This window comes from Triticum urartu, chromosome 7, assembly GCF_003073215.2.
Source record: "Triticum urartu cultivar G1812 chromosome 7, Tu2.1, whole genome shotgun sequence".
Lineage (NCBI taxonomy): Eukaryota > Viridiplantae > Streptophyta > Magnoliopsida > Poales > Poaceae > Triticum > Triticum urartu.
The window spans coordinates 90880487-90893876 of NC_053028.1; the positions used below are offsets into that span (position 1 = coordinate 90880487).

The 13390-nt window shown below is 44.8% G+C and overlaps 2 protein-coding genes and 1 pseudogene across 3 annotated transcripts; all 3 read right to left on the bottom strand.

Annotated features, from left to right (window-relative positions):
* Nucleotides 1-675: 675 nt before the first annotated feature.
* LOC125521524 lies at nucleotides 676-4176 on the bottom strand (annotated as a pseudogene).
* A 689-nt stretch (nucleotides 4177-4865) lies between these two features.
* Nucleotides 4866-7008, bottom strand: LOC125523720. Of its 2 annotated transcripts, none has more exons than XM_048688783.1 (5): nucleotides 6849-7008; nucleotides 6505-6587; nucleotides 5833-6302; nucleotides 5521-5746; nucleotides 4866-5443 (listed from the first exon to the last, which is right to left on the bottom strand). In XM_048688783.1, the coding sequence occupies exons 3-5, from the start codon at nucleotides 6277-6279 to the stop codon at nucleotides 5406-5408; spliced, it is 711 nt and encodes a 236-aa protein (XP_048544740.1). In that variant the 5' UTR covers nucleotides 6280-6302; nucleotides 6505-6587; nucleotides 6849-7008; the 3' UTR covers nucleotides 4866-5405. The 2 variants fall into 2 exon arrangements, with proteins under 2 accessions (XP_048544740.1, XP_048544739.1); XM_048688782.1 differs by having other exon boundaries at nucleotides 5833-6336; nucleotides 6849-7007.
* Nucleotides 7009-10420: 3412 nt separating this feature from the next.
* LOC125521425 (putative glycerol-3-phosphate transporter 5) lies at nucleotides 10421-13155 on the bottom strand. Its single transcript, XM_048686482.1, has 2 exons — nucleotides 12064-13155; nucleotides 10421-11159 (listed from the first exon to the last, which is right to left on the bottom strand). Exons 1-2 carry the CDS (start codon nucleotides 13013-13015, stop codon nucleotides 10642-10644), a joined length of 1470 nt encoding a protein of 489 aa, XP_048542439.1. The 5' UTR covers nucleotides 13016-13155; the 3' UTR covers nucleotides 10421-10641.
* Between the last annotated feature and the right edge of the window lie 235 nt (nucleotides 13156-13390).

Genomic DNA, 13390 nt, shown 5'->3' on the forward strand with positions numbered 1-13390 from the left:
AAGGTAATCAATTTGAATATAAGCGCTGGAAACATAACATGTTTGCTCCTGTTGATGGGAGAACTATTGACATGACATTATCTTGCAGAAAATAATTATCATGGAACTTCTTGTTCACTGATTTCTCTGATGGAGTAGAGACATGACATGCCGAATTTCAAAAGACAATATTGTATTTCAAAATGCATGATTACATACCTCCTACATCCTTTGCACGGATTTTATTTTTCTTAGTTTTTATTTGCTTCTGTTCTTAGGTTCGTAAAACTGTAATGCAGGTATTGAGTTTTCATGTGCATGAATTGAGGATGTTTCTTACTCTGTTTGTAAACTACCTTGATCGTACAATGATCAAAGAGTACAAAGACTTCTACGTGGCCAGCTGGACCTCAAACCCACTGCCATTCCTTCTCTTATTTTAAAATAAAAACAACGTAGATGCATGCACAGGCTCCACCAGAGGTGCGGCGTGCCTCCGCTCCTACGCCTACCAGTTGCAGGTAACAATGACTAAGAAAATGGCTTAAGATTAACCTAATCCAAGATTTGGAAAAGCATCGCCTTGTTCCAATCAGGACATCACAATGACCAGTTCCAAACCACTTCACATCTTGAGAGTCCATTTTTAAGACCAACCAAAAAAACGTGGCCATAGAACATCAGAACCTTAATACAAGACTTATCAGTCAGAAATATTTTAAATAAGTTCCACAACCGTTGAATTGAATTGTTCTACTAGTACCACACAAAATTGGCCACATGATGAATTATTTGGCCCCCTGCAGAAAGGTCAATTGGTGCTCCGAATTTTTTTTGTGAATACAAAAAACTTAACTAGTACATGATCACCGAACCTATCCACAACCGAAAACCATGACCATCGCCAGCTTGTCTTAAAGTAAAGTACACCCAAGGATGTCCAGAAACCAACCATGTAGAACATCGCTGAACAACCAAACAGTATGATATAACCAACTTTATCATCTTCTTCTCCATTTTCTTCGAGCTCAGGAATCGACGGCGTCACAGAGCAACTCTTTCTCAATGGTGGGCCACAGAGATATGGATTACCTTCGTAGCTGCTCTGATCAAATGTGAGAAACTGCCCCCTTGTTCCCGGTGTAGGACCGGACAGGTTGTTGTATGCCACTGAGAACACCGCAAGGGACTGTAATGCTACTAGCTCTGAAGGTATTTGGCCTGCCAAGTTGTTGTGTGAGAGATCCAAGCTCTCCAAATCACTTAAATTAGATAAGGACTGTGGTATTGATCCATCAAACTTGTTTTCCGAGAAATTCAATGCCCTTAACCACTTCATGCCACCTATACTTTCATGAATGGATCCTTTCAACTGGTTCGAAGAGAAATCTAGTCCAGTCATGTAGTTCAGTATGTTTCCCCTGTAATTGTCCTGCCTGCCCTTGGTCATGAATTCCTCTTGATCTGGCAGCCCAATAACATTGAATAAAACAGGAAAAGTTCCAAAACCAGGTTGGAAATCAAATAAACTGTCATCGGATCCCATAATGTTCATGCATAAAGGTAACTGCCCCGATAGTCTATTATGAGACAAATCTAGTAGACGCAGATACTTCAAACTGCATATATCATTTGGAACTGTCCCTTCAAACATATTGCCTTTTAATAGCAGTACTTTTAGCTTTGGAAAGGACTTCCCTATCAGCTTTGGAAGGACACCACTGAATTGATTTTCTTGGAGATCCATTGTATAGATATTATTTCCCAAGTACAATGGAATAGGAAAGGTTCCATTTAATCGGTTTCTACTCATATGAAGGTAGCGTAGACCCGGTAAGCAATGCACTGGACCAGAAAGGTTATTTTTCGACACATCAAGAAACACAAGCTTTCACAGGCCGCATACTTCCGACGGAATCGATCCAGCCAATGAGTTCCCTCTTAAATTCAAAATGGCAAGTTCTGAGAGTGCGGATATGCAAGTAGGGAGCAGGCCGGTCAACTTGTTATTGCTAGCATCAAATGTCATAAGTATCAGACTGTCACATAACTTCTCAGGAATTTTCCCGGCGATTTCATTATCGCTGAGCAATAGATGTTTAACGGCAGGTAATAGTATGTTTGGAGAGAACGACCCATAGAAATGGTTTCCAGACAGTTTTAGACCAATGATGTTTAACATATTTCCAACAAAAGCAGCCGCAATGTCATCTAAGAAATTGTTGTATGACAATTCTAAATACTGTAGACTATTCATGTAGCTAAAGGAAGAAGGAAAGTTGCCTTATAAGAATTCCCTGATAAGGATATGTAACTCAGATTTGGTAATGTGGTGTTAATGTCAACAGGTAATATGCTTAGCCTGTTAGAAGATGCATCCAACCATTGCAAACCGGTGTGTACTTTGGACGGAAGAAGAGGACCTGCAAAGGAGTTACTACCCAGAACTAAGTGTGATAGGTTGACATTATTTTCTATCAACCATGAAGGGAAGTTACCACTTAGGTTGTTGTTAGACATATCGACGAACTCTAGTTTATGTTGATGCAACAAAAAACTTGGTATGATGCCTGAATTGCCATTAAGGTTGCAATTTCGCAGCACTAGAACCTGAATCTGAGCTGGCAAATTTGTTGCTGGATTCTCAGTTTGCACATGAAAGTTGTTACCGCTGCTTGCAAGTTCCAGTTTAGTCAATTGTCTATGATTTTGTAAGGAACTCAGCGACAGAACTCCTTCAAGAGAGTTATTTACGAGTGAAAGCTTCTCCAACGATGTGAGTTTTGCAAAGATAAGAGAGGGGAACTTTACTATTAATCTATTATTTTCCGACAGACCGAGAATTCTGAGAGAAGTCAGATTTTGCATGCATGATGGAATCTCTCCAAATAAAAGATTGTCACTGAGATATAACACTTGAAGATCTCTCATGTTGCAGATATCTGTAATGAAAACACTTAGTGATTATTCTTTAATGCGCCATGTCACCATCCTGGTATTGTAGTTGTACACATACGATGCATCATCTACTTGTTGATATTTTTTCCGAAAAGATTTACCTGTAGGTATGGTGCCTTTGATATCATTATTGCCTATGTCAAGAGTATCCACCTTCATTATGCTCAGTTCTGTACAATAAACAGCATGGTAAACCATGAGAAATGATTTGGAAGATGTGACTGGCACAAACAGATCACTACGAAAAAGTTTAAATACTACATGCATCATTCTGATGCAGAGGCCGGGGGTGATCCTCCTTTTCTAAAAAACCGAAAAAGTTTAAATACTCCTCGGGATAAGAGAATTGAAAGCTCACTCTGTATTGTCATATTGGAGCTGAAGTCATTCCCGTTGAGGAATAGGGACCGTAGTGATGAAATTGCAACCAAGGATGGGACGTCACTCTCCATTAATTTGCCATTATATGATAAATCAAGAACTTTTAGTCTGTGTAATTTTGACCATACTTCAAAGCCTGCAGAAATAAATAAACAAACAGCCTATGAGGAAAAAGGAACATTTGCTGGAGAACAGCATAATTGGTTTGAAAACCGCGCTCAATGAATCTAGAGAGTCTGGACGAATTACCTGCACCGGGTGTGCATCCTTGTATCTTGAGGCCGCTCAGGGACAGATCCTGCAGCTCTTGCAAGGGGAGGAACATGGTGGTGTTGAGTTGAGTAGGCCTGTGCTGGAGGCAATACCGTGCAGCATGCTCAGGTCGAGGCCCGTGACACGAGCTGTCCGGGAGCTGCAGCTCACCCCCTCCCACCGGCAGCAATCTGTGGCGGTGCTATTCCAGTCCAGCGACGAGTTGTAGTTGAACTGGCCGTGGATGTCCAGAAGCGTCGCCCTCTCGTCGTCCCTGCACCCCTCGCACCCGCCGCCGCTGGATAGCACCGCCAAGCATAGTAGCAGGGCCATCGCCGGCGGCATGGCCCTTGCTCGTACGCACGCTCGTGCTAACTGGCCAGGTCAAAGCTCGGAGAGTACTGACTGAGCCAAGTGCTACACATATATATAATAAGCTCGAGCAGTCTTTCTTAGGCAGAAGAATTTCATGAGCCCTGCTCGTGCAGGCCAACTGCGGCGTGTGACTGACTCGGGATTCAAAAGTCGGTAGGTGGAGAAACTTGACTGCGGTCGGATACCCTGGCCTGACCACCATAGACGCAGTCAGAGGTGGGGGGCGTGACACTCCCGGGCCCCCTCCCCTCTGGCCGGCCCTCTGGACGAAGCTTCCTCACACAACAAGCTTTATTCGGTACAGACTAGTATATTTTTAATAATATGAACATGTAACTTGTCAAATGCCACTTCTGCAGCAGGTGCTCAGATAGTCAGATGAACTGAAATGAAGTCATTTCGAAGTGTCCAGTAATCCACAGCCTAACATTCTCAAACAGTCCAACAATAAATTCCTAATTCCTCACTCTGCCTCAACAATAAGTAGATTCAGAGACCAAGTCATGCGAGGTCGACTCAAATCGATCAAGTGCGCTGAAGAAGAAAACCCACTCAAACGAATCAGACAAACAGTACATGGTTACATGAGCAGGGTACTGCACAGCAGACAGGTGACCAGCTGAACCAGGAGAAAGAGTGATTTGTTGATTTTGGTTGCTCCTTCTAAAAGCATATGTGTGTGTGTGTGTGTGTGTGTGTGTGTGTATATAAGAATCTACTAGAAGAACAAGACAACTCCAAGTGACTAATCCAATAGAGATAGGGTTCACTACCATGAAAAGAAGAGATCGGCCGAGTACAAGAAGACCTGGAGTGCTGGATTGTCATGTGCCACTGTAATCTGTAAATGTTGTTGCCACAGCAGATTGTGTGACAGAAAAGTACATAGGGAGAAGAAAACAGCAGAAGTAGGTGTCATGTGCCTTGGGATTGGACTGGTGTTCATTTCAGCACATAATGTGACATTACAAACAAATTCCAGGAAGTACAAGGGTTCCGATTACAACATTACGATATTACAATGGTTCAGATGAAGCTATTACATACTACTGTGCTGCAGGTAGTTTTGTCGGTCTTCCCACATTTGATTGGCGATTCCCTGCCGAAAACTAACCATGTTTGCAAGTCCATTTGCTTGGCCACTTGTCGTTGGAGCATGGTTAATATTGGCAACACATTCAGCCTCGGGTATGATAAATTCATCTATCCCATCATTTATAACCCAGTTGTGAACAGTGCAACAAGCTATAACAATGTCTACTTGAGTAGGATAAGAGAAAAATGGCTTGGCCTCATCAAGGATTTTGAATCTCCCCTTGAGTGACCCAAATGCACGCTTTACGGTCGTACGAAGAGAAAAATGTCTATGGTTAAACAATTCCTTCTCATCTTGAACAAGATTGTCCCCCCCACTCATTTAAATGGGACCTCACACCACGAAAAGGAGGCAAGAACCCTGGTTAGGCTCCATGTCCAGCACCAACTAGATAGAATTTTCCTAACATATGAGCAACAAGCGGATTACTTTGCTGTACATAAATAGTGGCATTGACAAATGTAGCTACATCAAGTTACCTTGTGGGACACGTAGACCATTTTCACGTTCCAAAGCATCACGTAAAACTTGAGCATCATGTGCTGACCCCTCCCAACCAGCCAACACAAATGTGAACCGAAGATCAAAATCAACAGCCGCCATCACATTTTGAGTGGCATGGGTCTTTCTACCACGACAGCGAGGCTCCATGTCTTCTGTAACAGAGGCTCGTACATGTGTGACATCAATAACTCCAACACAATCCTATTTCATGAAAATTAAAATATCAGGACCTAACCAGATTCATGCGTAGAAAATGAGGAGGATGTAGCTGTCACCAAATCTCATACCTTAAAGTATGGATCCCATCGGTGATTCCCTTCTATTTTGGTTGGGGTCGCCGATGAGGACTCTCTAATAAGGTCGTGCCGTAGCTCTCCAATGGCATGGATGACTTTTTTGAAATAACGACTAACAACTTCACCGGTTATACGAAAATTGTCACCAGCTGGCGTATCCCTAACGTTGTGTCCAACGGTGTGCAAGAACGTGCCAACTTGCTGCTCAACAGACATATGAATCATGTCTTGAAGCAACCTGCGGTCCCTTAAAAGTTGACAAAACCGGAAGAAAGGTCCTCTCCCAAGCCTAAGCATGTTCAAACAAGTTGCATCATCCTTCCATATTTTGTCCTCAAAATACTGTCTTCTCACCCTATCTGTCTCATCCATGAGTCCATAGCTTATGCATTCAGTCCTACTTTTCCTTTTCCCAGACCGAACAACCAAGGCCGACATGACGAGAAGCGTATATGACACAGCTGCACAAATTAACTTCTTTTACTTCTTGCCCGTCTACAATGTAGAATTGAAACAGAAGAAAAAAAATTGCTTTAGGATGACATACACAAAACTGAAGTATATTCTTCTCTGAACTTCGGCTAACTGAACATACATACAGAAGCACACACACAACAATCACCAGTAAATCCTCTAAACAGATCGAGCAGCTAGGGTTCATACCAGAGGGGGAAATCGCCGAAAGGGGAGCTGCTGTCCGCCCTGGTCGTCGCCTTGCCGTCGGTGTCCTGGTTGCCTCCTTCGCGCTGCAGAGGGAGAAAAATCGGAGCAAGAGGAAAGGAATCAGTTCAGAGAGACATCCGGTGAGAGAGAGAACGTATCAGAGAGGAACCGGAGCTACATCCAGCCGCTCGCTATCCACCGCCACCGTCGGCCCAAGGAAATGGTGTGTGTGTGGCGGGGGGGAGTTCACCCTCCGCCGCTCGCCGTTCCCCCGCCGGCCGAGAGAACAGAGCAGAGGAAGGGAGGGAAGGGGGAAGAGAGCGAGGATAGGGAGCAGCACATACTTCACCCGCGACGCCGGCCGATGCGGAATCGCCGTCGCCGCCGCCGCCCCCTCCTCCTTTGTGGTGTGGTGCGTGAGCGAGGAGCAAGGGAGGATGGGTCAGGTGCGTCAGGCTTCGTGAGTTTTTTTTCCTTTCACATTTCCTTGGTGAAGTGGGAATCGGGGCCATCGAGCGCGGGAGGCATCCCGCTACCTTTTCGCGAAAAGATAGCGCCAGGCTCGTGCGAATATTTCGAAATTTGGAGAATCTGCGGGTACAAGCATGAGAATATTTTACAAATTGTACAACCCATGCGGCATTGACAATGTTTAACCAAGTGACTAGCCCAAGATAGAACAGAAAAAATTACTCCTACCTATTTCTAGTCAGAGTCGGATCACACTAGAGGAGAGCATGGACCAAACCAAACACATCGATCTCAAACGGAGTCTAAGGTCAATGCCTTGTTGGGGTCGGTGCGGGCGACCGAGAAAACTAGCCGCCGCCAATCGTCTCCCCCTCTACCACCTTCAGGGTGTGGCGCTTGCATCAACGGGGAGGTCCTAATCCGGGGACGGCCTGTTATGGAGGTGCTAGAGAGTTGTTGTGGGACAGCGAAGGAGATGTGTGCTCGAGCGACGGCCTCTGTAAGGCGGTGCTTGACGATGGCGTTGTGAAGCTGGTGGACGGAGCGATCCAGCGCACCATCTTTAACGGTCGTCCAGCTGGTCTAGATCACTCGAGAAGAGGGTGTCGATGCATGGTTACAAACTGCGGTGAGCTCGACATCAGACTCATATTCAGTCATACAATGACATCGATGATTTGTTTCAGGTTTTCCTTAGGTAGTCTTTGTGTTTGGTCTGGGGCGACGAGGCAATGGCATTGCCATAGTGTCGGAATAATGTTCACCCCACTCTATCTCTGTCTGTTCATGTGCTTGTGTTGGCGGTGTACGTATGGAGTCTTGTCTCCAACTGGTCTTCCGGGGTTTGGTTGGTTTTGGTTTCCGATGGATTCGTCTGGATTTGGGCAACTTTTATGGATTTTGAAACTTCTAAAAACCCTTGTCGGTGTTTTTTTTAACAGATCAGCGATTTACTTCGTAGATTGTTGCCGCCGGCATCTCCTGTGTTCTACATCGACGATTTAACAATCGCTGCTTCTACAAGCTAACTAGCAAGAGAAATAGCTATGCTTGTGCCGACTAGTAGGAGCGAGTGTAAAATTACAACTTCAAAAGGAGTGGGGCGTTTTGGAGCTCAGCCTCCATGGAGCCCGAATTTTCGAAAAAAAACAAATTCAAACTTTTCAGTTTCAAAAAATTCTGATTTTTTACAAGTATACAAGGACGTGTGTATAATTTCGGGATGAACATCTTGAAATACGTTCTGTACGAAAAGAACAAAATCATGGACTTTGGGGGTGAATAGTATCATATGTTGAAAAGCCATGGATTTTTTTTTGCACAACCCTCATTTCAACATATTCGTCTTGAAAATTCACACACATGTGCACTGTGCCTCCAGGTATATCTGTATTTTTGCAGAATTTTTTGAAATGTAAAAATATGAATTTTGATTAATTTTGGATTTTTCAGAAACCAACCTCCATGGAGCTTGGCCTCCAAAAGCAATTTTCGCTTCAAAAAGCATTATATTCTTGAGAGAAGCCCAGTTTGCAATCTTGAACTTTTTAGTTTGTCAAGAACCAACCATCAACTTTAAAACCGGCTAAAAATCAACCCCCAAACTTTGAAAACCATTCAACCATCCCCTTCCATGACTCTGGTTCTGACCTGTTGACCATACAATCAGCTATCTCAATTAGCCTAGTTAGGTGAAAAAGGTCATCTTTTTTTCCATATTGGTGAACAAATCGACCGCTCCTCTTCCTCCTCTATGGCGACAAAAAAGAGCATGTGAAGATGAGAGAAGCCCGTATTGCAACCTTGAATTGTCACCAAAGTATAAAAAGCAACCCTGAACTTCAAAATTGCCTACTTTACAATCTAGAACTCTGGAAATCAAACAACCATCAACCCTCCTCCCCTCAGACTAGTTTTCTGGGCTGTTTTGACATGTTGGCCATCCAGTCACCTATCCTAGTCAGCTGTCACGTCAACCCTTCTTTTTGTCAAAAAATTGACCCAAAAAATGAAATGCACAAGAAAAGTTGATTTTTTTCTGAAAACTGAATAGTACTATGCTGATCATACTCGGAAAGTTCCAATCTTATTGACCTAACGGATTAAAAATTAGAAGGAAAAAACATAATTTGGACAAATTTTGGTCAAAATGTAGCAAAAAATGAAAGTGCCCGGAAAACTGTGAAACAATTCTCAAAAAATGAACAATATTATGCTAATAATTGTGGGAAAGTTTCAATCATTTTTGCAAAATAGATTAAACAATACAAGGAAACTACTCCCTCCGATCCATATTACTTGTCGCTCAAACGGATGTATGTAGACGTATTTCAGTGCTAGATACACCCATTTGAGCGATAAGTAATATGGAATGGAGGGAGTACATATTTAGGACAAAATTTAACCCAAAAATGAAGTGCCCAGAAAATTTGAATTTTTTAGAAAAAAATTAATGCTACCATGCGGATCGTTTTGGGTAAGTTTCATTCATTTTTTTGAACACAGTAAAATTTACAAGGAGAGTACATCCGGACAATTTTTTGTCAAAATTTGACCAAAAAATGGAGTGTCCAGATTTTTTAAAGATAATTCTCACAAGTGAGCAAGACTATGCTGATAATTCTAGGAAGATCCAAACATTGTTGCCAAATAGGTTACAAAATACAAGGGAAATACATATTTAGGACAAATTTTAGTCCAAATTTGACCGAAAAATGATAGTGCCCAGATTTTCATTTATTTTGAAAATGAACACTAGTATGCTGATCATTCTTGGAAAGTTTCAATATCTTTTACCAAACAGATTAAAAATTACAAGGTTTAGATATCTAGGTGCATGGCGGCTGAGTTGGCTGCTGACTAGGTGGTCAACAATTGAAAACCGATCAAAACAACCCAGAAAACTTATTTGAAGAGAGGAGGGTTGATAGTTGTCCGGTTTTCAGAGGAGGGTTGATAGTTGTTCGGTTTTCGAAGTTTGGGATTGTAAAGTAGATGGTTTTGAAGTTTAGCGTTGTTTCTTAGACTTTGTGACAATTCAAATTGAAATATGCACTTTTCTTTGGGGAGATCACCTTCATCTTCACGGAGTCGGCCGTCCCTCGAGCTTACTGAGGAAGCTCATGCCGGATCGACAACCGGCAACTACCATCCTCGGTATGTCTAGCATGAGAAAGTGCCGTGTCGAACACGGTACTCCCTCCGATCCAAATTAATTGGCATAGCTTTAATACAACTTTGTAGTGACTTTTGGATCATGATTTAACAGTAACAAAAATATATAGAGGATGTCTTATCTGGAGATAGTAATAATTCATAAAAATATGTAGTAAATCCATCCACTCTAGGGAAACTTCTCTGCTCCTCGTCCACAAAAATCATGTGACATGACTAGAACATGGTTGACGCCACACCGTTTCAAGATCACGCGACCGGACCAGGCTCAACTTTGCACACAGCAATCTTTTGGTAACTGCAGCAATCACCACAAACACGTTTTGTCAATCCCTGTATCCAGCCTAAAATTTCCATGGGTGTGCATACGTGCAACCAACCAACCAACCAATTTACATGAACCAAGAAATGGCCGTAACCTAACTCCTACAGACTTTTACAACTCCCGGGAAAAAAGCCTCTCATCAGTTCCCAAGCGCCAGCAAATAAAACCTAACGCCTGGCGCCGATCTTGGCAGCTATCTCATCCCTGGCTATGCGTATCAAAAACACGAGGGCAAGGGATATGGATACGATCAGCATGAAGAACACGCTGTTCCATCCTCTTGTCGAGATGTACCCCGTCAGCAAGGGCCCCAATGCTGCACCAACAGAACCGGTGCCGTCGATTATCGCAGAGACAGTGGCTAGTGCACGTGAATTCCCCTTGATCGCGTCCTGGGTGCCGAGATCAGTTGCGACGGCCGTGGTGATGAGGGAGTATGGGCCGTTCACGAAGTAGCCGGAGAGGAACATGAGGCCGATGTTGTGACACATGGATATGCTTCCGAATGTCCGGTAAAGGATAAGAGCGGGGATCGAGAGGAGAAGGAACAGAGCTGATGTTATAGCTCTGGCACCTATTGCGTCTGAGAGGAAGCCAGCTGAAATCCCTCCCAACACTCCTCCGATGTCGAATACAATGGACAGAATTCCTGAAGCCTTGTGTGACAAGAACTGGCCTGCTACAGCTGCAACATCGTGACATGTAACATAAGTCAGCAATGATACATTGGAGAAGTTCTTCACTGAAAAGCAATGCTTGCAGCAAAGTAGCAATAAGCTCCCAATGGCACTTATCACTTCTAATTTTCTCCTTACCATTAGTACTACGCAAGCAAAATGAAGGAATTGTGGGTAGTTTACACAATATTATAAGCAGATAAATAAAGACACCCCGGGGTGTCAACTGTTATCATATCTAGGAAGATAAATGATGCATGGAGAGCAGATGTTGATAGCATTCATTTCACTCAACAAAAAGAGGTTTTCAGTTCAATATGCAACATTTTAACCTCTTACAATGAACTGCTCAACAAACTAACACTGCTAAATAGCTACTTGTATATAGGCAGAAATGCTGAAAATAATACCAAAAATAAATTCAAAGAAGATCCCTAAGAATCGCTAGACATCAATTAGCCCCATCACATTACATTGTACTCCCTCGATTCACAAATATAAGATGTTCCAACTTTTTTCTAGTCGGATGTATATAGACACGTTTTAGTGTGTTTGTTCACTCATTTCAGTCCGCATGTAGTCCATATTGAAATATCAAAAACATCTTAGATTTATGAACGGAGGGAGTATAAAACAAAAGTTCTTTGTAGAACTTAAATTTCTGATTGCGCATGGAACTGAAGATTATGTTGTCCAATAAGCGACAAGCTAGCCGCGACATTAAAGTGAAACTACTGCTATATCAAGTTGCTAAGGTAGGATGAATGGTCTAACAGTTCAGAGCAATTCAAACCAATCCCGGCCCGTTTCTTCTTCTCTTTTACCCAAATTCACCAGATGTCCAGTGCAGATAAGGTGATATTTCGCTACTGTTACCGCAGGATAAACTAACTGAATATAAGAAGCACATACCATTGTTCCTGATGTAGAATGGCAACCAGTAGAGGAAGGTATAAGCAACAAGCTTGGAGAAGAAGAGGCAGAATGCATATTCCGCGACACCAGGCAATCTCCATGCCTCCAAGAACCCGATGGCCGTAGGTAATTGGGACCTCATTTCCATTTCCAATTCCAATTCATCATCATCATGCACTTCAGCCTCTTTCTTGTCCTCTACAAGAAGCTCCACCTCCTCCCCACCATCCCCATTCATCTCAACCTCCATCATTGAATCCAGGTCCAAGCCAGCATCGCTCGGGTGAGCGACCAAGAACACCAGCACCAGGACCCCGAGCGCGGCGATGACGAACGCGGGGACCAAGAAGGACCACCCCCAGCCGAACTCGAGCACGGCGGCGGCGAGGACGGAGCCGGCGATGTTGCCGACGGAGGTGTGCGAGTTCCACACCCCCATGATGGTCCCGCGGCGGGAGGCGTGGCCGAACCAGTTGCCCACGACGGCGACGACGCAGGGCCACCCGGCGGACTGGACCACGCCGCTGGCGACCTGCGCGGCGAGGAAGAAGGGGAGGCCGTGGACGCCCAGGAAGTAGGCCGCGCCGAGCGCCGCCGACGCGGCCCCCGAGGCGAGCATGGCGGCGCCGAGGAGGAGGCGGAGGTCGGCGCGGTCGGCCAGGTGGCCCGCGGCGAACATGGCGGCGGCGTAGGCGGCGAGGAAGGCGACGTCGAGCTCGCCCAGGCGGTGGGTCCCCTCGGGCCCGGTGAAGGGCGCCCAGTCGGCCGAGAGGACCGCCTTGACGATGCTGGGCGGCTTGCGGGAGGCGTGGAACGCCGCGTAGGCCGCGAAGGTGAGCGCCAGCACCGCGTACTGGCGCCGCCGGACGGCCCGCGCGTTGCCGCCGACAGTGGGGGTATGGCCTCCGTGAGGGGGCGCGGGGGAGGCTGGCGCTGCCGCGGGTTCCATTGAGGAGGAGGAGGAGGCGGCGGCGGGGGCTAGGGAGGAGCGGAGGGGTCTGTGGTCATCGGAGGCGGCGGGGTGGGATCTGGCAGGCGAAGGGAAGAAGAAAGAGGACTGGGAGGAGAAGTACGAACGAGGGAATTGACTTTTCCTTTTTCTTGTTCGCTAAATTAAGGTAATGTTATCTGCCGAACATCAGCTGGGAGGGGATGACAAGCGAACACTTTTTCCTAGTAGTTTTAGTTGGTTTGCGAAATCTTAAACGAAAAATGTCTTTTTTCTGAAGAAACTGTCATGTTGTCATGAAGTTGTCAACCCCTCACAACTAAAACTGCCAGTGAAATCGTTCAAAATGCCACCCCTTCCCAGCGAACGTTCGCC

What these genes read in the sequence shown, in the direction of transcription:
- LOC125523720 (XM_048688783.1), bottom strand. Translation starts at nt 6,279, where the DNA reads ATGTCGGCCTTGGTTGTTCGGTCTGGGAAAAGGAAAAGTAGGACTGAA. An exon ending in GATGGGATCCATACTTTAAG is followed by an intron (nt 5,747 to 5,832) that starts GTATGAGATTTG and finishes TTCATGAAATAG; the next exon opens with GATTGTGTTGGAGTTATTGA. An exon ending in TGGTCTACGTGTCCCACAAG is followed by an intron (nt 5,444 to 5,520) that starts GTAACTTGATGT and finishes CTCATATGTTAG; the next exon opens with GAAAATTCTATCTAGTTGGT.
- LOC125521425 (XM_048686482.1), bottom strand. Translation starts at nt 13,015, where the DNA reads ATGGAACCCGCGGCAGCGCCAGCCTCCCCCGCGCCCCCTCACGGAGGC. An exon ending in ATTCTACATCAGGAACAATG is followed by an intron (nt 11,160 to 12,063) that starts GTATGTGCTTCT and finishes ACGATGTTGCAG; the next exon opens with CTGTAGCAGGCCAGTTCTTG.